The sequence below is a fragment of the Canis lupus genome, chromosome 26 (genome assembly GCF_048164855.1).
Source record: "Canis lupus baileyi chromosome 26, mCanLup2.hap1, whole genome shotgun sequence".
Lineage (NCBI taxonomy): Eukaryota > Metazoa > Chordata > Mammalia > Carnivora > Canidae > Canis > Canis lupus.
Genome location: NC_132863.1, coordinates 4922614 through 4944492, shown reverse-complemented (window position 1 = coordinate 4944492; position 21879 = coordinate 4922614). Strand labels below are relative to the sequence as shown.

Sequence of the window (21879 nt, the reverse complement as noted above, 5' to 3'; positions counted from 1 at the left end):
TGCCACCATCACTGAAATTTTCTCAATCTAAATGTAATCTGTGAGGCAAATTATAATAATCTTAAATTACTCTTATACTGGGATTAGGAAAAAAAGTCACTTTCAATGGGTCTTCCATAATAAATACTTTAATGCTAAAAGTGGCAAAAACTAACTTTCTGAGCTACTGTTCTCTCATTAAGAGGTGGCCTTCACACAAATGAAAATCTACCATCAAAGTATTCTGAACCTTTCTAAAAGATGGAAAGGTGAATTATTACACAATGTAAAAATAAGAGAAATGAGTAAAACTAATAGTCTATATAAATTAATTTTATAAAACAGCATGATATAGTAAAATCTTCAGAGACTTGTTTTCACAGGCAACTAAAAAGACAAAAATGTAAAATAAAATAGGAAATACACTACAGAGTGGAGCATGCAATTCTTGATCTTGGGGTTGTGGGTTTGAGCCCCATGATGGGTATGGAGGTTACTAAGAAATAAAATCTTTTTTTAAAAAAAGGAACTATGAAAAAAAAGGAACTATGTATGTGCAAAATACATGAAGTATTACCTTAGATAGATCCATCCAACTCAATAGCTCTTGTTATCTTTTAAAGGTTATGGTTCCAAGTGTTTTTAATTTAATTAATCCTACAAGGCCAGATTTATGACTTTTAAGTGACATAGTCTAAGACACCTTTAAAACAATTTTGTAGAAGTTCTTAATGATGCAATACAATGGCTTTTCAGACACCTGAGAACACTTAAGCACAGAAGCTCACTGGCATAAAGACATCAAGGCTTACTGAGAGCACTATGGGTGCCACTACCATATTGTTGTTCTAAAACACCTGTTGAATAACTAAAATGCAATCTCTTCTAAGGCTGTGTTTTGGCCAAGTAGGGAATAAGGAGCATACAGTATATAATGGTTTGCTGTCATTATTATTTTTTAGATTTTTATTTATTTATTTGACAGAGAGAAAGCACGAGCAGGGGGATGGCAGGCAGAGGCAGAGGGAGAATCAGGCTTCCTGCCAAGTGGGGAGCCCAAGGTGGGGCCCAATCCCAGGGTCCTGGGACCAAGACCCCAAGCCAAAGGCAGATGCTCAACCAACTGAGCTACCCAGGCACCCCAGTTTACTGCTCATTAAACGTGAAAGGAAAGTTCTATACAGTGTTTTGAATGATCACTTTTATTATCATTACAATTCAAAGGTTGTAAGGGGTATCAGAGAGTCTGGGCAGCTCAGGCAGGATGCCACTTTGTCACAAACTTCTGCTCTGATCCAATGGTGGAAGAAAGGGGTTTTTAAAGAGTTGGAATGAGAATAGAAATCACTGAGTAAGCCTTCCCTAAAGGTGCCTATTATCAGTAACTGAGTCTCTCCTCAGGGGAGAGGATGAAGGAAAGCAGAAGAGGTGAATGGGAGGTGAATGTAAATAAAGTGATTATTACCAACAAATGCTATGGCAGACAACATTAGATAGGGTTACAGTATATTTTCATAAGAACTCCAACAGGATTCTAAGCCATCTGTATGAAGCCTTTACTGAGCACTGTAAACTATGTTGAGTGTAAATGACTCTGGTTTATGACCAGAAGATATTGTGACTTTCTGTAGTCAACATGCTGAATATTGATTATAACAGCATGATATTACTGAAGTGAAAAACTATGGGAAGCTCAGATAAATTTATTTTAAATGTAATTATAACCTCAAATTCACTGGAGGGAAGGGGAGTGGAATTTTAAAATTTTTTAAATATTTTATTCCTATAAATCCATTTTAGATAGCAACTAGACCTTAGAGAAATATTTAAGTAAACATTTACCGGTTGCTTTTTGGCGAACGATATTTCTTGCTTTCTCAACTCCTGGTGCCCCAGATGTGGTGGCACTCCTAGATCGCATCGGCTCAGTCACATCTGGGTGGCTCCGCCAGCTGAGAGAAAAGGACCTCCCCACAGTGGTTCCTTTCTGAGAATCCAGAACACAGCCTGATAAGGATAAGACAAGAAAAATAATCTAAAAGCTGGATTTGTTATCTTTCATTACACAGCCTGTGTTGCTCAGCAAATTTCATAAATACAACTATATGTAATTAGCAGATTTTCTTGTTGCAAAATTAGGTACGACTGGGGCATCTGGGTGGCTCAGTGGCTGAGTGTTTGCCTTTGGCTCAGGTCATGATCCTGGGGTCCTGGGATCGAGTCCCACATTGGGTTCCCCACAGGGAGCCTGCTTCTCCCTCTACCTGTGTCTGCCTCTCTCTATCTCTCTCATGAATAAACAAATGAAATCTTTTTTTAAAATTAGGTACAACTGGGGGATCCCTGGGTGGCGCAGCGGTTTGGCGCCTGCCTTTGGCCCAGGGCACGATCCTGGAGACCCGGGATCGAATCCCACATCGGGCTCCGGGTGCATGGAGCCTGCTTCTCCCTCTGCCTGTGTCTCTGCCTCTCTCTCTCTCTCTCTCTCTGTGACTATCATAAATAAATAAAAATTAAAAAAAAATAGGTACAACTTCTCTGCTTTCTTCTTATATAGCTCTGGTCAAATATTTCAAGTGAGTAGTTAAGGATCCAAAATAAATACACGGGAAAAGAGAATGAGGCAGAGACTTCTGCACAGGTATGATGTGGCCAGCGGCTATTATCTATGGTTCATTTTCACACCCAGGTTCCTGAGAGTGTATTTTGTTTCCACCAAGTCCAGTGTGTAGAGGACAGGTATTTCCATAACAAATAATTAAATCACTTTTTATATTCCTTTCAATATAATAGATAAATCAGAAATATCTGCCATAATCATTAAATAATTAAATCCATTCTGTTATCGTTCCGTAAATAGTGTTTCTCAAATTTTTTACCTCCCTATAAATAAAAACAACCTCTCACAGACTGCAACAAAGATACTATAAGAATCAGTCACGTCAATCACATGTCTGTATGGTTAAGTAATCATAAGTGGTTCACATCTCCCCACATTCACATCCTCTGTTGTCCTCTCCCACAATGACCCTGGGCTTCATCACATGACTTACTCTGGTAGCAAAACTAAGCAAGCAGAGATTTGAAACGCACTTGAAAATCTAGGTTTGCCCTATTACTGCTCCTAGAACCCCTTACACAAAAAGCCTGAGCTAGCCTGCTGGGAGATGAAAGGTACACAGCCACGTCCTCCCCTCCATCTTCCACTGCCAGAGCTGCCTAACTGATTATTTCACAGCCTAACTGACTGCAAACACAGAAGTGAATCCAGCAGAAGAACTGCCCAACTGAGTCCAATCCAAATTGCCAACTCATTAAATCATGATCTAAACAACTGGCTATTACTTGAAGCCACTATGTTTTAGAGTGATCTGTCATACAGGGAAAGGGAAAACTGATACAATCTATAATAAGGCTATTGTTGGGGCTATAGTCTACCACAGCAAGCAACATACACTTTATGAATCTTTTTTTTTAAATATTTTATTTATTTATTCATGAGAGACACAGAGAGAGAGAGAGGCAGAGGAGGGAGAAGCAGGCTCCATGCAGGGAGCCCAATGTGGGACTCGATCCAGGGTCTCCAGGATCATGCCCTGGGCCAAAGGCAGACGCTCAACCGCTGAGCCACCCAGGCGTCCTCACTTTATGAATCTTTGGAGGAAAAATTCCTCTCAGGTCTTAGGACCAGGAAAAGCTACGTACCACCTAAACTGTGGATTATTTTCACCTTTTGCAATTTGTGATCCTCTGCTCTGTGAAGATCAGAGTCAAATCTAATCTTGCCCCACCTCCCACCTCCCCAGCAAATATATGAGGCTCTCCGGCATTCATTCTGGCATTATAACCTCTCCCGCAATTCCACCCCCTTTAATTTTGCCCCAGTGTTCTTATGCATTTTATCTATTGTATTGCAGGAACTTCTATGAACTGCCTCAAAATCTTTACATAATAGATAAGAGTACAAGTGAATTAATCCAAGGACTATGTCACAGCCTTAATAGTACTGAAGACAAATTGTTGTCCCCAATAGAAACCACCAATGACATTTTCCACCTTGATCTCTCGGTCTCAAAACAATTTTTACCCAGAAACACAAAAAAGCCAAAATGACTCCCATTTGAAACATTCAGAATGTTTCCACCTTTCCTAGGCAGGCAGTGAATACGTTTTTCTAGGATGCTGTCTTGAATTGGAACTTGCCTACCTTTTATTTCTGGCTTTCCCACTTCTTAGCTATGTACCTCGAATGAGTCCATCACCATGGACTCTATACTTCAGTTTCTCAGTCTGTGATACTGGGATGGTAGTATCCACCTCAGAAGTTACCATGAGGGTAAAGAAAGAGAATATATTCAAGCATAAGATGTTATTATTGTTGTTGTTGTTGTTGCTACTACTGCTACTCTCCTTCATCTTCCTTCTTCATCCACAGCCTCTTCATAAATTCGTCATTCTCTTTAAGAGGACAGAGTGCTATGAAACACAATTCAATGCCACTATTAAAAAGATACCACCTGTATGGCTGGTTCTTTTTACCATGAAATTCCATGCAATAATTGCCTATGTGTATAAACACACACTCCTCCTCAGTCTCAGATATCTGGTGTTATCTTGCAAGAGAGAAGTACCTTTGCCTCGCTGCTTCTTTTCCTTCTGTTCACTTAATTTGTCCAGAGGTAGGTTTGTCATCTCAACTCCGTAAACAGTTCTCGCAAGCACTGCTGTCAAGGAGTCCATGATGTTGGCCCACTCATTTATGAGTTCTTCCCATTCCGTGAGGGAGGACAGCACCCTAAGGAAGTCATCCCAGAGCTCTCGAGAAATGTACACACAGAGGTTTGCTCGGATCCATGCCACCATAAGTGTCTAAAACCAACCAACCAACAAGAGAATTGAATTGCCCTCATTTGGAAGAAGAATGGTCTTTCAACAAAATATTTTAAATTACTATCATTAAAATGAACTTTAAAAAGTACTTGATCTTGTTTTTTTTATTTCTCACAATTCATTTGATCAACTGTCACTAGAATCTGAGCTACTGAGAAATCAGTCATGATTATGAACAAAGCTACTGATTCAAAAATCCCTCTAGTGCCTGTGGCTAGTCCTGGACATAACTGGGGCGAAGACAAAGCTCTTAGAACTATTCTATTTCTTTTTTTAAAAATATTTTATTTATTTATTCATGAGAGAGATAGAGAGAAAGAAAGAGAGAGAGAGGCAGAGATACAGGCAGAGGGAGAAGCAGACTCCATGCAGGGAGCCTGATGTGGGACTCCATCCTGGGTCTCCAGGATCACGCCCTGGGCCAAAGGCAGATGCTAAACCGCTGAGCCACCCAGGGATCCCAACTATTCTATTTCTTGCTCTCTTTCTCTACAATAGCTGCTTCTAGCCTCCTTTTCAATATGTAAAACTCCAGCCCCACCAAATCCTCCCTGTTTTTTAGCAGATGAACTCACTGCAGACTTGAGAGAAAACAGAACCCATTAAACAAGAATGCCCTCAACTTTTACTCACAAGGCACAGGTGTTTGCCCAGCTTCTCTTTCATTTGCAGGCTGTAAGTAGAGAGGGGCTCCCACTCTTCTATGCTTGTTTCTCACCTCTGCTCTGAGCCTCCTCCTTGACCTTTGTTTCCATTAACCCTGCCTCTCCTTTTCCTTCAGTCTATTCTACTTCTGCAGCTCCTCTCCATCGGTATTTAAACATGCTCCAAGTCTACCTCATCTTAAAAACAAACCAAAAAGTTCCCTTGAGCCCAGATCTGCCCCACCTGCCCCCAACTAGAACTTTTAAAGCCAAATTTCTTGAAAGAATGTTCCACGCTCACTGTGTGTGCACCTCCTCATCTCCCAGTCAGCCAAGTGCTCTAGCTTTCTACCTTCCTATGCCACTCCACCTCTGCCAGGGTTCTGGTCTCCACTCTCATGGCTCCAGTTAACATCTATATATGGTTGACTTTTGAATCTCATGTTCAGCCCAGACCTCTTTAGTTTCCTGACCTTGTCTATCTGCATGCTAGACAGCTCTACTTGCATGTTCTGCAAGCACTTGTTTACATAGCATAATAGTAAAAAGAATTCAATTCTTCCACTGAGATTCTTTCAGTCTCTCGACCTGGTCTCTCCTGCTCCTGGACTTTGCATGCAGTCTTCATTCCTCGCTTCCCTTTCTTTTTTGCCTCTTTAACTCCCATTCTTCAGGTCACAATGTGGACATTATTTCCTCCAAGGCATCCCTAACTGCCACCCCACCCAGCTTCCAGTAAGTAACCTCCATTCCCACAACTGTCTCCATCTCCCTATCAGAGCACTTTCCATAGGAGTCCATTCACTTCTCTATGTCCTTCCTCTAGCCTTATGGTCCATGGCACTATGAGTAGCCACATGGGCAACCCTACCAGACAATTATGCATATATTCTATGTATTTCCTTACTTTTGAAACTGCCTAGTTCCTTACCTCTGCCAAAATACTTCACATCCTTTAAAATTCAAATAAAAATATATCTGCCTTGAAAGAAGTGCCAAGTCCATCTCAGGTGAGCCCCAAGGGCTTTCCTAATCTTACTACAGGGCAGAGTTAACCAAAGTCTATATAACTTCCCTGATCTGTTGTCAGAACTAAATGTTCTCTTTAAAGTGCCAACCTGCAAATATTTCTACCCACCCTAGATGCAAATAGACTCCCACAGTCGATGGGAGCTGTCCTATGCATGGAATAGGGGCAAATTGGCTTTTTAATTACAAGAGAAATTTTTCTTTAGCATACACATAGGAAAACTTTGAGAAATAGAAAACAGTCTGTAAATAGGTCTATTCTGACCACTGAGAAATCATATTTAAAGTGACCCTTATGCAATATATCTGTTTTCTATGTTTCAATTCACATTTACCACACTTTTTGAGAGGGTAAAAATGTGAAAGTTGAGCTAAAATCATTAAATATATTGAAAACAAGGTTTTAAACATTCATACTTAAAATACAATTCTAAGATGGATTAATGCGAAAGAACAATGCAAAAGAAAAAGCTAAAATGATTTTATCATTTCTTATTACTAAGACCTTATATATATTTATTATGACTAAAATGCCACCTCCTGTTTATTCTACTTTACATTCCTGTTTTCAAAATGAGTTTAAAGGCATTACCATAAAGTACATAGGCACAATAAAATAAAGAGTAGATCAAAAAGAGAATCTTAGCAGATTAAGAGGAGAAAGGAGAGACCGGCAATGCTGCCAGCGGTCAGCCTAACTTCTGGTTACAGCACTAGCCTCAGGTTAAAAGCAGAGTTTTTGTGTGGTAGAAGATGCCCTGTCCTGAGAATCTTGCACTGGTGTCACTTTACTAATTATAAAACAAGGACAGAACAGACTTCTTGCAGCTTATTAAATTCATCTTAGCAAATCTCACAAACATACACAGAGCTGACGAATCATTATCATCATCCATAAGTCACAGCTAACAACACTTGAACCTAGAGTAAAACTGTTGACAATTAGTGTGGGGCAGATGGGTGATACATTTTTGCCCATGAAGGCAGGCTGCTCTCTCAGTAAATGAGAGGAGGTTTCTCCTCTCATCTAGGAAGAGGGAAAGAGAGAGCTCCAGACCTTGGGTTCTGTCACTAATTTGATGTATGAGCTGGGCTATTTACTTGGCTTTTCTGGAGTCATTTTTTGGTTAAAAGCAAAAAGCTGAATAAGAGCATCTCCAAAGTTCCTGCAGCACTGAAACTTATGTTTTATCAAATATATCCTGGCAAATAAGTTGTATAAACAAATATATCTGTTCTGAAAGCACTCCTTTTCTTTTCATATGTTTCCTAATCAACCACTTGCTACCTCTCTTCACCACACCTAGGGGACTATATAATTCTAAGTACTGCGAGTAGAGGGACCCATAGTCCAGGTTTCCTAATATACTGTCAGAGCTTCAAGCATAAGATCCTATTTAGCACTGATAACAGATTTAAACATCGCTTATGGCAAAGAGCATCATCTGGCAGATATTTAAATAAAATCCAACTATCATTTGAAGATTTGCCAATTCAAGTTATCTACTGAGAGAAGAAACTAAATACTAGAGGATATTTTTTAAAAAGATAAAAGGATAATGGCAGCTCAGAACTTCCTGTCCCCTTTAATAGATTCTTTATTCAAAAATTTTAAAAATCAAGCATCTGGCAATTGTAGACATTCTACATGAACAGATAATAATTTAAATGGCACATTTAATTTTATATGAAATTCAGATGATGCCCACTTGATTTCCTGGCAGAGCTATCCAGACCTTTCACATTCTTTCTCTTTTCTTGGATCTCACAAAAGGGCTTGGGGAGTTCAACATATGATTATAAATCCCAGATGAACCTGCTCTGATTCTTATGACAACTCTGAAAGGTCAGAAGGACTTCTCTCCTGATCGTGATAGATTAGGAAGAGACTTAGAAAGGTGAAGTGACTTGCTCAAGGCTGCACAGCCAGGATGTACCAGAGGATTCTGCATCAAAACTCAGAATCTGTCTACTTCCAAAAAGGTCATCCTCTCTCCACTATTTTATGGTTGCTTCTTAATTTAAAGATTATTTTTGATCCATCTAACCATTCCAAAAGAAAGATGACATCAAAATAATTAATACTCATAGACTTAAAACTAATTTTTCAAATCTGACAAGATTCTCCATTAATAAGGGTATTTTTCTCCCAAACCAAAACTAACCAAATAAACCAAAAAATAACAACTCCACAATAGATTCTTGCTTAATTTGGTGACAAGTTCTTGCTCTAATTCCATCACAACCCATAGATGCAAGGCCAGACAACTGGTGATGAATGAGGCCCAGGCACCCAGTAGCCAGAGCCTGTCTTTAGTCCATGTCACTTGGCAGCCCCAGTCCCAGCAGGGATAGAAGAAATGAGAAGGTGATCATGAAACTTTCCAGGAGAGTCAGAGCTAAGTGAGCAGAGTGTCTATACTCCAGGAGGGAAGCAAAGCAAGTGGTCAGTACCACCCTTGAGGAAAGGCTGGACACACACAAAATGATGTGTAGACTACTTCCTTTACCTAATAACTAGGCAAGGCAATCAGAGTTAAGAGTGATTCAATACTACTCAGGAGGCAAGTGAGTACATACCAATTATTTCTGCAGCCTCTCATATATTTTTCAAGCCAAGATCATTTGATCATGTTAAATTATTAAAAATTAATATGAACAGTTGGGTTCTCTTGTGTTACAGTGGGAATATACAACCTTATTTAGAGAACTAGTTTCTCTTTGCGTCACCCTCCATTTTCTACCTATATTCTAGATATGCTCTTAGTATATATCCTCCAAAACTACCTTCAAGTCAACTGAAGGGGGGAAGTTGACTTCTCCTCCCTATAACTGTCACTTCTAGCTCATATTCACCATACTATCTTCCACCAAATTACTCAAAGCCAGCCCATCTATTGTACTATGCCTCTATTTGTATAGAATGTTACACTAAAAAAAAAAAAAAAAAAAAAGAATGTTACACTTTTCCAGAGTCCTTTCACACTGCTCTCTTTCAGAAATGCTTTATTAATTCTGTGTATCCCATAAATGCTAGTGCTTTCCAGAGCAATGCTGCAAGAGGCTACTGCACTCAGGACCCTTTAAAACTTCTACTTCCTATGCAGTTAGTTCATCATCTGCCTCCTGTTCTCTTCCCCTCGGGATGATGCCAGACTACTTGGGTTCTTGACCCTTCTCACTCTGTGAGATGTAAGAGAAACAGCCATCTCCTTGGCTCTCTGCTTCTACCTGAGGCCAGCCCAGTCCCACTTACCTTATCTAGGACTTTACTTCTGTAGTTCTCCTTTCTCTCCCCCAGGCTGTCCTTACTGGACCCTTCTCACTGCAAGCGAACAGACTTTAAAACCACTCACCTAAACTCTGGCTTCCATGCATGCTGCCCACTCAACTATCTCCCCTTCCCCTCCTCTCTCCCACTCCATAAAGCCTTAACTATACTTGCTATTTCTACTGCCCAGCTCTCATTTTCTCTTCCATCCACTCCAAGGGAGCCTCATTCACCTAGAATATTCTCAACCATCAACATCTTGTCAAAGCCAGTGTCAACCAGCCATTCTCCTCTTGCCCAATCCTTATCTCCAGTGTGCAGACACATGCTCCTCTAGTTTCCCCCCCCAGTTCCCTGGCCAACCTTTCTCACCATCTTTGGATGGTTCCTCTCCTCCACCAACCATGGAAATGGCCTTCTCCTCTTTAGGACACAAAATCTCTCCATGGTGATCCCATCCAGTCCTGTGGCTTCAAACACATAGTCCAATATACTAATGACTCTTACACTTTTATTTCCAGCCTGAATCGCTCCGTGACCTTATCCCCATCCCTGTGTTTCCATTTCCTTTTACTTCCTCAAATCCACCTGGCCCTCCACCAAGGACATCAGTTTTTATTGTCTTCCTAACTTCTACCAACCTCGAGGAAGTAAATGGCAGACAGGTGGGAAGGCCTAAAAGAAGCCAAGCACTAATAGTAAAAAGTGAAAGATTTATTTGATCTGAAGAGAAACCAGAGTATAACTAACCACTAATAGTAAAGAATAGATTACAACCTTTAAGACAAAGCTAAAAAGGAAATTTTAAATGAAATTTCAAGAAATCTATAGTTTAATTTTACTCTTAAAATTCTCAATGATTAAAATTATTTTACTATAAAATATGGTTCATTTTTTGCATTTGCAGTGTTTTAATAAAATAGACTTACCCTAAACAGTAACCCTGCCAAGCTCTGAGCAAACAAATCCTTTATTTGTTTATCCTTTGGCTTCTGCATGACAGCTTCTGTTATCCTGAGTAGTATTTGCAACATCTGTTCCCTGGGCCACCCAAAATAAAAGCTCACGTTATTAATCACGTCTCCGACTCACTTTAATTTATAGATACAAGAAATTCTCTTATGAATTCAGCAACAATGATAATCATGTATTACTCAAAAGTATTAATAATCTGAATGCCAATTACATAATGAATGCCATATTTTATCAAAATAAACTACCTTATGTCACCGAAGTTCAAAAAACATGTGACTTAAACTCACATCAATAAACAGGATAAAACAGGTAGGGGGTTTGGAAAGGTCACTGTTGGTCATCCTGAGGCACAAAGTTTGGTGCCTGGAAGATGCTTGATCTGCACAAGGGCACTGAAGACACATTAACACCGCTAATTATGTTAATAGTAGTAAGTTCTTCAGCACAGCTGAAGGGGCAATTTTATTTCTCACAGCTAAGTTACATTCTTCACATCAGAGTGTTTGCTTATCTTTCCCTTTCTTGAATTCTATGCAAACCAAGAACACATATCTTTTGTATGTAAGAGAGGTCTGTTTGTTTTGAGGGAAAACACCCCCTGTAACTTCCCCTTCGAGGCCTTGTACACTAACTGTTCATTCATCTTTGCAACTTTCTCCTTGGCCTACATGCTCGTTAATGATAAGACTGGGGACTGGACAAAGTAATTCAGTCCAGGTCAGATCATGAGATCTCCAAAATCATAGTTCCTTCACACTTTTCTCGTACTTCCACATATTGAAACAGTATTTTCTCTTAACATGACATTGAATCTCGTTAAGCTTCTCATGGTACAATGATGTCTACAAATAGGGTTTCCTACCCTATTTATAGCTGACCCCATTTGATTTTCCTCCCAGTGTTATCTGTTAGCATACATTTGGAACTTTGTTCTAGTTGTTTGCTTGTGCTGTACACTGTCGATGGGCTCTGGAAGCATGGAATAAGAAAAGCTGTCAAGTCATGGGAGATGTAGGCACACAAGAATGGAGCAGACAGCTTAGAGGAAAATGAGGGAAGAAATGGTGCAGAGCTGGGGACAGCATGTCTCTCACCCATTCAGGGTACCCAGACCTTTATCTAGGCCTTGGCATCAGCACTGCCTGCTCATATTTACATGTGCTTCAAACAACAAAGGACAGTCCTTTCCACATGAATGGTTACATACCCATCTTATGAACATGATGAAAACAAGAGACGTAATAATTTTCACATAAAACCTCAGTCATGGGAACTGCTATCAAAAAACGCAAACTTGGGGGCATCTGGGTAGCTCAGCTGGTTGAGCGTCTGACTCTTGGTTTCGGCTCAGGTCATGATCACAGGGTTGTGGGATTGTGCCCTGCATCAGGCTCCACACTCAGCAGGGAGTCTGCTTGAGATTTTCTCTCTCTCTCTCTCTCTCTCTCTCTCCCCCTCCCTCCACCCCTCCCACCCCTCATACACGTTCTCTCAAATAAATAGGTAAATAAATCTTTCTAAAAAAATGCAAACCTGACCAAAGCAATAACGACAAAGACACAGGGTTAATTTAATCTCTGAACCTATGAAAGCTTAGCAAGCCATGAAATCGCCACATAGTCTTCTGGAAGAAAATGAATTTGAAAAAATCGTCTCCAGTTTGGAAAAATCTTTCCCAAAGGTGTTGACTCCAGCTTCTTTCTTTTTATTTTGTGAAACATTGATTTTTGGTCCCTTCTCCTCAAAGAACAACTGCTCCAAGAGTATAAAACTTCCACAGGAACACAGGAAATTATGCATATGTGCTATCCCTGCACTAAGGAACAGGATTTCCTGCACTCTTTATTACAGACTTTGTCCCCTTCTTTTCACACAGGCAGTAACCATTCACACAATGCTGCCGCTCACTATTCCAGGACTGCTTCTTAGCACTTTCCTGGCTACAGTCTTAATCTAAGTTGCCATCATCTATTGCTATGGATTTTGTGCACCAACCCTCACACCCAGCACCGTCTCTCCTCCAGAGGAAGCCAGAGAAATCTTCTGGAAACGTAAACTGGATTGTGTCACACTCCTGTGCACACACAGAAGAGTAGCTGGTGTCCGTCCTGCAGCCTGCGAGGAAGGCCCCACACAAGCTGGCTCTGGTTGGCCCCAGTTCCATCCCCTCCCAGTCTCCCTCTCCTTCTCTAACTGGCCTAGAACACATCACACTTGCTACTTGCTTTTTTTTTTTTTTTAAGATTTTATTTATTTATTCATGAGAGATACAGAGAGAGACAGAGACATAGGCAGAGGGAGAAGCAAGCTTCTTGAAGGGAGCTCGATGTGGGACTCGATCCCAGGACTCTGGGACCATGTCCTGAGCCAAAGGCAGATGTTCAACCACTAAGCCACCCAGGAGCCCCGCTACTTGCTGTTCCTTCTATGAGAAGCTCTATGCTCAGATGTCCCCCTGGCCCCTCCCTCCCTGCCCTCAGGGTGCTATTCAACCCCTCCAGGGAAGACAAAGGTCTTCCTGGACACCTCGATATTTCCTCAAGCCACCACTCTGTACTCTTCCCCAGCTTCACTTAAACTGCTTCTATGTTCATTCTGTTCCTCAGTCTGTCTAGTTCACCCTATATCCTCACAGCAAGAGCTCAGTAGTCATGTACTGCATGAAAGAAGGGAGGAAGAGAATTCAGGGATTGCCTGGCACAAAAATGCATACAATAATCTGCTGGGGAAACAGGTTACATCCCTTTCTATGTGCTACTATTTTTTGGTATTTTCAAATATTTCTATAAACTGGGGTGGGTTTTTTAATACTTTTACCTGGAAATTTCTGAATTGTAAAAGAACAGAGACGAATTGCTTAATTTTGTCTTAGGATTTTCACCAAAAAATTATCAAAACTATCAAAATACTACTGATACAAAAGTGAACTGAATTCATAGTTTTCAAAGAAAAAAAAACATCAAAAATGCTATTACTGTAACTATACTATCAAGAAGCAGATGCTTCTGTTGTAAGCATACCAGCATTTCTCATTACTTTCAATGTTCTGATACAGCATTTAACTCTGTTTAAATCATATTGTTCATCACAGTAATATTTCCAGCTTTAACTGCTTCTTGGCAAGAAGTCCTATGTTTAAAAGTCTGCAAAAGATGACTCTAGAGTTTACACCTTCAAATAATTATTTGATTCCTGTGGTTTCTGTACCAGTGAACCTGCTGTCTGACAGGATTTCTTGAGGCCCACACTCCCCTCAACTGAGAAAGAAACAGGCTGGACTCCACAGCCCCAGAGGCTCTGGCCAGCTCAGTCCTATCTCATTTGCACGCTTTCAGATGCACACACAGAGCTTTCCAAAGCACCCCCAGTGCTGACTCAAAGATATCCAGAAAAAACATCCAGAACCCAGGCTTGGTAACGGGGCCCCACCGAGGATTTCCATGAGAGAAGGGGCCACCAGTGCTGGTCTGCAGCAGCCCTGTGCACTGAGCACAGAGGCCAAAAATCACATCCTGACAGCAGGGCTGAGCCCAGCCAGGCCGCTCACAGGCCGTGCCAGCTGGGAGAAACACGCAAAGGACAGGCTGGAGAGGCATTTTACAACCACAACTGGGGGACATGAAGAAAGAGGAGTACAGAGCGGCTCTGAGGTCTCTGTTACTGAGAATGTCTGAAAAACACCTCCTAAACTGGAGTGATGCCTTCCTTATGGGACAGGGCATGGGAAAAACCTACTGCACTGTTTACTTTCAGGGATATTCTAGACACAGACACCAAACAAAAACAAAGGATAAAAAAGAAAACATTTCTCATAAGCACATTTTCATGACGCCACTATATGTTTGACGGTACTATTTATTTAGCCATTCTGACAATGTCATTTAAAAAATAATTGTTTTTCCAAAGTGAATTTAAAACTTCAAATTTGAAGCAATAAAAATCAGTTAACAGCATTTCAGAGCAATTAACAACTTCTCCTGGGCTTATGAAGAACGATATTATAAAACACCACTTTTATTACTTTTCCACAAAGCAGTCTGATGACAGTTTAAAATGGAAAAATCTACTATTAAGTAATATGACTACTTTTAATTCAGTAACATTTTTAAAGCCTATAATAAAAATAAACCATCAAAGTACTGGATACTTACCTTCTTCAGAATTCACAGAAACTGTTACAAAAGATTGATTATCATCTTATTGTTAACTTTATAAAGCCATCAGTAAGTGGAGGCTTTAACATTTTAATTATTATGTTGAAAAACAGAAACATCTGTTTTACAGTATTAATTTGAAATAAACTTACCATGTCTTTTTATTCATTGTAAGCTCCATTATCATGCGCCTAAAAATAATCAAAACAGCTTTACAAGCATCGACTTGTTCTTTCAAGAGCATGGGAACTTCAGGACATGGTTCCAGCAAAAAGACGTTTGCTGCGTTTGTCAAAAATACCTTGAAAACAACACATTTTACATTAGAAAATTTAAATTAAACATATAAATCTGAACAAATTTTTCTTAAAGATAATGGTATTAATTTCCTTCTACTGAGGGATCACCTTTGAGTTATTTCAAGTAAGGCAAGTGGTACCAACACATACTCAAGATTTTTTTTAATTGATTCTCTTAGAATTACCTGAGATACCTGAAAGAGCTTTCTTAGAAAAAAAATTGATACATGTTAACATTGCAACTTCAGAAAATTTATGAATCAGAAAGCTTTTGAAGATTTCTTTTTGACATTCTTCAAAGGAAAAGGGGGAAAGCAGTGAAAGGCTCACTGCTTCTGGGTGAGAAATTTTGGGGTGGGGGACAGGGGAGAAGAAGAAGAGCAGTGGTCTACACTGAATGGAAAAAAACATCTGATTATTGTTGAATCTCCCAGCATATGAAGTTTGCTGACAGAAAGCACCACTGACACCCAACAGGGGTGTAGATTCCTAGGGAGCCTGGAAACAGGCAATGCCACATGATCAACACTGCACAGCTTCCATGAGCATATACTTTTAATAGGAGAACTATATTATGCAATAGAATATAAACCTAAGTGAATTTTTGGGATAAAAACAGATTTTTAAAAATTTTGATAGTCAGCTGACTGCTCTATACTCTACCTCAGACCTTTAGGATACAAGTTCACTGTCCTCTACTGGCAGGGGCATTTCAGTAGAAAACTGAGAAGCCCGAATCTAGTCTGTTCTGTCCTTGTGCTCCAAGTGGGACACAGGGCAGGGACTCCTGCATGCACTTCTCTGGTGAGGGTATAGATTTTACTAATAACAGGCACCAAAGTTCTTTGAAACTAGTCAAGTAAAATCATCTTGATTTTAATTTCAGATTATTTGCTGATTTTCACTGAACAAGAAAACTCAATAGTTACAGAGTATTAAACTGCTAATGAACCTGAATGCAAAAAGGATACCATGACAAAGAATCTTATCGAGAGACCGATGACGTCACTGAAAACTGGGCAACAGGCAAGCCATCCAGGACTGGCTTCTGTGTGGGAGGCTAGAAAAGTGGATATGAGGTGGAGGGTGGGGCGCCAGGGAGCAGGGGAAAGAGGCACTCTGTTTTAGGCACTTACAATCCTAATAACCTTCAACCTAGATGGGAACCAATAGGTTATCAATTTCCCAATCCCCATTTTTGAGATAAAATCCTGAGGTCTGGGAAGATTAAGTGATCAGCCAAAAGTTCTTTCCAATGTTCCCAAATGGCACTGGTTCTATTTTATATGCCCACTCAGATAAATATTTTAAAATTAGAGCATTTGTAATCATTATTCATAAACAGGCAGTTTTTAAGAATATTCCCTATAAGATCATATAATCATCATGCCTGTCTTGCAAATTAGAGTCCAGGTGACTAAATGCCCATATGTGTTCAGAAGATACTTTTCAAGATTTGGATCTCAGTAATTTCACATTCGATGCATAATAATCCCTCTCAGAAAACTGCAACCATCTCATAGGTCCCCTTTGACTAGAAAAAAAAAAATCTTTATAAATTGAAGGTGAGCAGTCAGGAAGAAAACTCAGAATGAGAACTGACAGATCAAAATATCAATGTATTTTATATGACATGATCACAATAAAGAAAATGTTCAAATTGACTCCAATTGGAGGTCTTTGTGTCTCTGGCTGGCCACTACCTGCAGCATAGCCTGGGCTCCAGCTTTCACGTTCTTATTTTCCTCTTCTGTCACACATCCTCTGCTCACTGCACTCGTGAAGGAGTATGTTCGTCCCCAACTGGAAGATCGCTTATGACGAGAACTTTCAGATGAAGTCTTTAGAATATAAAAATCAGTTAATGGAGGGGGGGAAGTACATGTTTACATAGATAATTCCTTACACTCACCAAAATTCATAAGAATATAGGTTTTAGGAGGGGGGGTCTTTTTTCAATTTTGTTCACCATCTCCAGCACCTAAAATAGTGCCTAGTGTTTAGTATGTGCTGAATAAACAAAGGTCCAATGACTGAATGAGTCTGTAACACAGACCTTTAAAATGTGAGCTTTACCTCACCAGGACTGAAAGTTCCATTCCAACAGCACTCACTCTGAGGATACTGCCCACTCTGCAGTGAGGCTTTATTAATGGAGATAGCACTTGTTATTGGTGTAGACCTTGCAAGTGTGTAACATCCTAACTGCTCTAGAATAGGCCACTACATAAGAATAGACTGCCAAAACATGCTAAATTTAGTTTCTCAAATGCTATTTACTTAAACATGTCAATCCTAAGATAGTGACATTTTCAGTCTCATACAGAGCCGTGTAAAATACGATGGTTTATAAAACAACTCTTCTGCAACAGTGAATAATGAAGCTGCAATGCACATATGTACCTACCCTGAGGTTTAGGAGGTAACCAATGATCTTGAATAGAGCCCAGAAACAGCTTCACTGAAGCAGGTCCTCACAGAACTCAGCAACTTGAGAGCATCACATGATAAAAGAGACCCACCTGCCCATGTCCCACTGATTGGCACCCTTGACTGACTGTATACTTTGCTAAAATATGTGTACAGAAACAACAATTGATAACACACTACCTCTTTGTTGTCAGTTTCTGAAAATCCTAATTTTTCAGCATCTTCTTGTTCAATTTCTTTTTTATCTGGTTCTTCCATGAACACAGGTTTGTCCTGGAGGATCCACTTTCTATACACTTGAACTACCTTCCTTGTTACAGCTATGTCACAGGAAGGCAACAAAAATGCCTAAAATAAAAAGAGAAGGCTCCCTTGAACTCCACACCTGTTCACGTCACTATAACAGACATATAACAGACATTTCCAATCACCATCACCAATTGCAGACTTTCCTTTGAAACATACAGGGCCAGACAGGTTTTGTGCACACCAAATTGTCTGAGGAAAAAAGGCATTTTCAGTTGGGCCAGGAAATGTCATGCAATTTAAAAATAACTTCTTCATTCTGAATGATTTTTTTTTCACAAAAATAGCCGTATCTGTACCTATACAGATACTTTAATTGGCTATATAAGCAATAATAGTTTTACAACTAGGAATGAATTAGACGTGATCATGAATGAATTCAATGAATTAGAAAGTGATCATAAGACAACAGACACACTACTGCAGCCAGCTGCAGCCAGCTGTCCTGCCTCTTCCTAACTCCATGTTCAGGGATGTCATGCAGGTGACAGAGGGAGGATTTACCGCAGAAGTTGGCAATGCTACCAATTGGAGCCTTTTTTATCTTTGTTTTATTTTTCCCTTTGTTTTTCTCTTCCTTCCTTCTTTTTTCCCTCCCTCCCTTCCACCTTACCTTCCTTTTCGGAGAGCCAACATTCACCAGCACACAAGTGAGTACAGACACCAACAATAAAGAGAGCCCCTGGCCAGCTGTAGCATTGTACATATTTACATGAACTTTTGTTTTAAAGGTTTTTAAAATTTATTGGAGAGAGAGAGAGAGAGAGAGAGAGAGAGAGAGAGAATATGTGCACAGCAGGGGAAGGGGCAGAGATCGAAGGAGAGGGAGAAGTAGACTTCAGCGCTGAGCACAGAGCCTGATATGGGGCTCAATGTAACAATACTGAGATCACAACTTGAGCCCAAACCAAGAGCCCAAGCCTTAACCAACTGAGCCACAAAGGCACCTCATAAACTTTTTAACATTAAAGAAGGTCTTTACACACATGCACGTAAGAATTTTGATTTAATAAGATTCCAAAAATATAAACAAAAAGGTAAGGGAGAAATGTATTTGCTTTTTGAGTATCAGCTCTAAGGAATATTTCTGTCTGAGGGGTAAATACAAAGGAGAGGAACTCAATACTATAGCAAATGCTGTCATTCCACAGATGAGGAATTAAGATGAGGCTTAGCACACTTGAGATCTTTTTCAAGGTTCCAAAGTTAGTTAAGTGATGATTCTAGGTCTTGATCTCAAGGTTCAGAGATTTAATACTGTCCTTAATGTTCATACCACAGCATCCAATTACAGGCAGATTTCAGTATAACAAGGGTTCAGGGTGGCCCCGGTGGCTCAGGGGCTTAGCACGGCCTGCAGCCTGAGGTATGATCCTGGAGACCCGGGATCGAGTCCCATGTCGAGCTCCCTGCATGGAGCCTGCTTCTCCCTCTGCCTGTGTCTCTGCCTCTCTTTCTCTCTGTGTCTCTCATGAATAAATAAATAAAATCTTAAAAAAAAAAAAAAAAAAAAAAAACAAGGGTTCACACAATATACAAATTTCCATTGATGGTGGTCATGTCACATCGAATTCCACAATAGAGGAGTCTGTGTTCTAGCAAGACTGCAATGTATCAATGTAACAAATATTCTGACTTGTATCTCAAAGAAGATCAACAAAGACAAGAAGGGTATGACAAAGTACAGTGGTGTCCCACTCTGATTTTATTCCAAATTTTATTACAAATACTCTCACACATACAAAAAAGTAGAAATACTTTTATAGTGCATATTCACATACCACCCCCTAGATTCTACCATTAGCATTTGCTAGATTTGCTTTACCATATATCTGTCAATCCACCCCTATTTAGCCTTGTTTCAATCCATTTTATTTTTGATGCATTTCAAAGAAATTTGATGCAGACATCAGTACATTTCACACCTAATTATTTCATACCTAATGCATATCACTGACTAGAGTTCAAAATTTTTTATGGTACTTAACATAAAATTTATAAATAATGAAATGCACAAATCTTAAGTGGACTCATCTCATGATGAGTTTTGACAAATATAGACAATGAGGTAACCCAAATCCAAAATGAAGGTATATCATGTTACCCTCCTCCCAGGAAGCAAACAATTTTTCTCTGTAGGAAAATAATAGTAAAACACAAATTATTTGTATGAACTGTCTGATTAATATGTAGCATATTAATTTAAAAATCAGAAATAAAAAAATAAAAATCAGAAATATGAGAAGAGTCAATATTAACAAAATCACAGTAAAAACCAGACAATACTTTAAACACATAGATCAGGATAAAGAAAATTTCAAAAAGAAATGTAAATGGAATTGAAAAATAACCAAAATTAAAAATCAGTGTTTATGGGTTGACAACAGAAAGGACATGGCTGAAAACTGGATGAAAAATCAAAAGGAAACACCCAGACTGAAGCACAGTGAGATGAAAGGATGGTTAATTCAGAAGGGAAGGCAAGATATAGAACAAAATGAAAAGCTTATTCTATGCATGGCTGCAGATGCACAAGGAAAGAAGATTAGCAAAAGGGGGCAGAAATAGTATTTGGGGAAAGAATAGCTGAGAATTTTGCCAAAATTGGTAAAAGATATCAATCCACAGGTTCAAGAATCACAAACACAAGCAGGGTAAATACAGAGTACATTACAGTAAAACTGCTAAAAACCAAGAACAATCAGAAAATCTTAAAAGCTTCCAAAGGAAAAAAGAGACATTTCCTCCAAAGGAAATGACCTCACATGACTTCTCAAAGAAACAATGGAACAAATATTCAATGTGCAGAGAGAAAACAGCTGCCCATGTAGAATTCAGTATCCAGACAAATGCACTTGAAAAACGAAAGCAAAATAGAGAAATTTTCAGATAAAAAAAGAAAAACCACGAGAAAATCTTTTACCAGGTGATCTGATCTAGGGGAAATACTAAAAGTTGTTCTTTAGGCAGAAAGAAAATAATCCTGGATTAGAGATTCAGGAAGAAATAAAATACAATAAAAGGGTAATTTTTTGGATAAATCTAAATTAATAAAATGTATATATGAATATATATGAATACTAAGAATAAAACTTGATAAAATAATAGTTCTGAAAGAGATGATATATGTATATATATAAATAATACATATTATACATATATTCATACTATGGATTTTAAATATAGACGGTCCTCAACTAGGAGAGCTATATTAATGGTCCAACTTAGAATTTTTTAACCTTACGACATTACGAAAGTAATGCATATTCAGTAGAAACTGTACTTTCAATTTTGAATTTTGATCTTTCCCTGAGCTAGGAATATGAGAGTAGGACACTCATGTTGAGGGGCAGTGGCAGTGGCTACAGCTCCCGGTCAGCCCTGGGATCACAAGGATAAACAACTGATAGACTTACAACCATTTTATACCCATATAACCACTCTGTTTTTCACTTCCACTATGGTATTCAATAAGTTACATGAGATATTTAAGACTTTATTATAAGCCAGGCTTTATGTCAGATGACTTTGCCCAATGAAGGCTAAAAAGTAAGTGTTCTGAGCATGTTCAAGGTAGGTGAGGTTAAGCCATTATGTTTGGTAGGTGTATTAAATGCATTTTTGACTTATGATATTTTCAACCTATGATGGGTTTATCAGGACGTTAACTGCATCATGAGTTGAGGAAAATCTGTACATAGCAGGGGCATATGAACGGAGAAGGAATAAATGGAACTAGAGTGCATACTTACAGGGTGAAGGTTGAAATTAATGCTAGATTTTAAGTTAGGGATGTTAACAATTAAAATATGACAGATGAGTGTAAAATACTAAACTAGAGGAGAAAAATGGGATGCTAAAAATAGTCAGCTTGAGAGAATTCAAGATAACTAGAAAGATAG

General features: G+C 39.2%; 1 protein-coding gene across 10 annotated transcripts in view; it reads right to left on the bottom strand.

The window, feature by feature from the left end:
- Positions 1-21879, bottom strand: part of RALGAPA2 (Ral GTPase activating protein catalytic subunit alpha 2) — a 327019-nt gene that overhangs the window by 200099 nt on the left and 105041 nt on the right. For all 10 annotated transcript variants that reach the window (XR_012018147.1, XR_012018153.1, XR_012018148.1 and 7 more), the window contains 6 exons: positions 17852-18019; positions 16945-17082; positions 15095-15243; positions 10743-10854; positions 4611-4848; positions 1822-1986 (listed from right to left, as the gene is read on the bottom strand). Coding sequence is in view for 2 of the 10 variants with exons in the window: in XM_072799835.1 (XP_072655936.1) it covers positions 1822-1986; positions 4611-4848; positions 10743-10854; positions 15095-15243; positions 16945-17082; positions 17852-18019 (970 nt within the window). In the remaining 8 variants the exon portion in view is untranslated. The remainder of the gene's footprint in view (positions 1-1821; positions 1987-4610; positions 4849-10742; positions 10855-15094; positions 15244-16944; positions 17083-17851; positions 18020-21879) is intronic.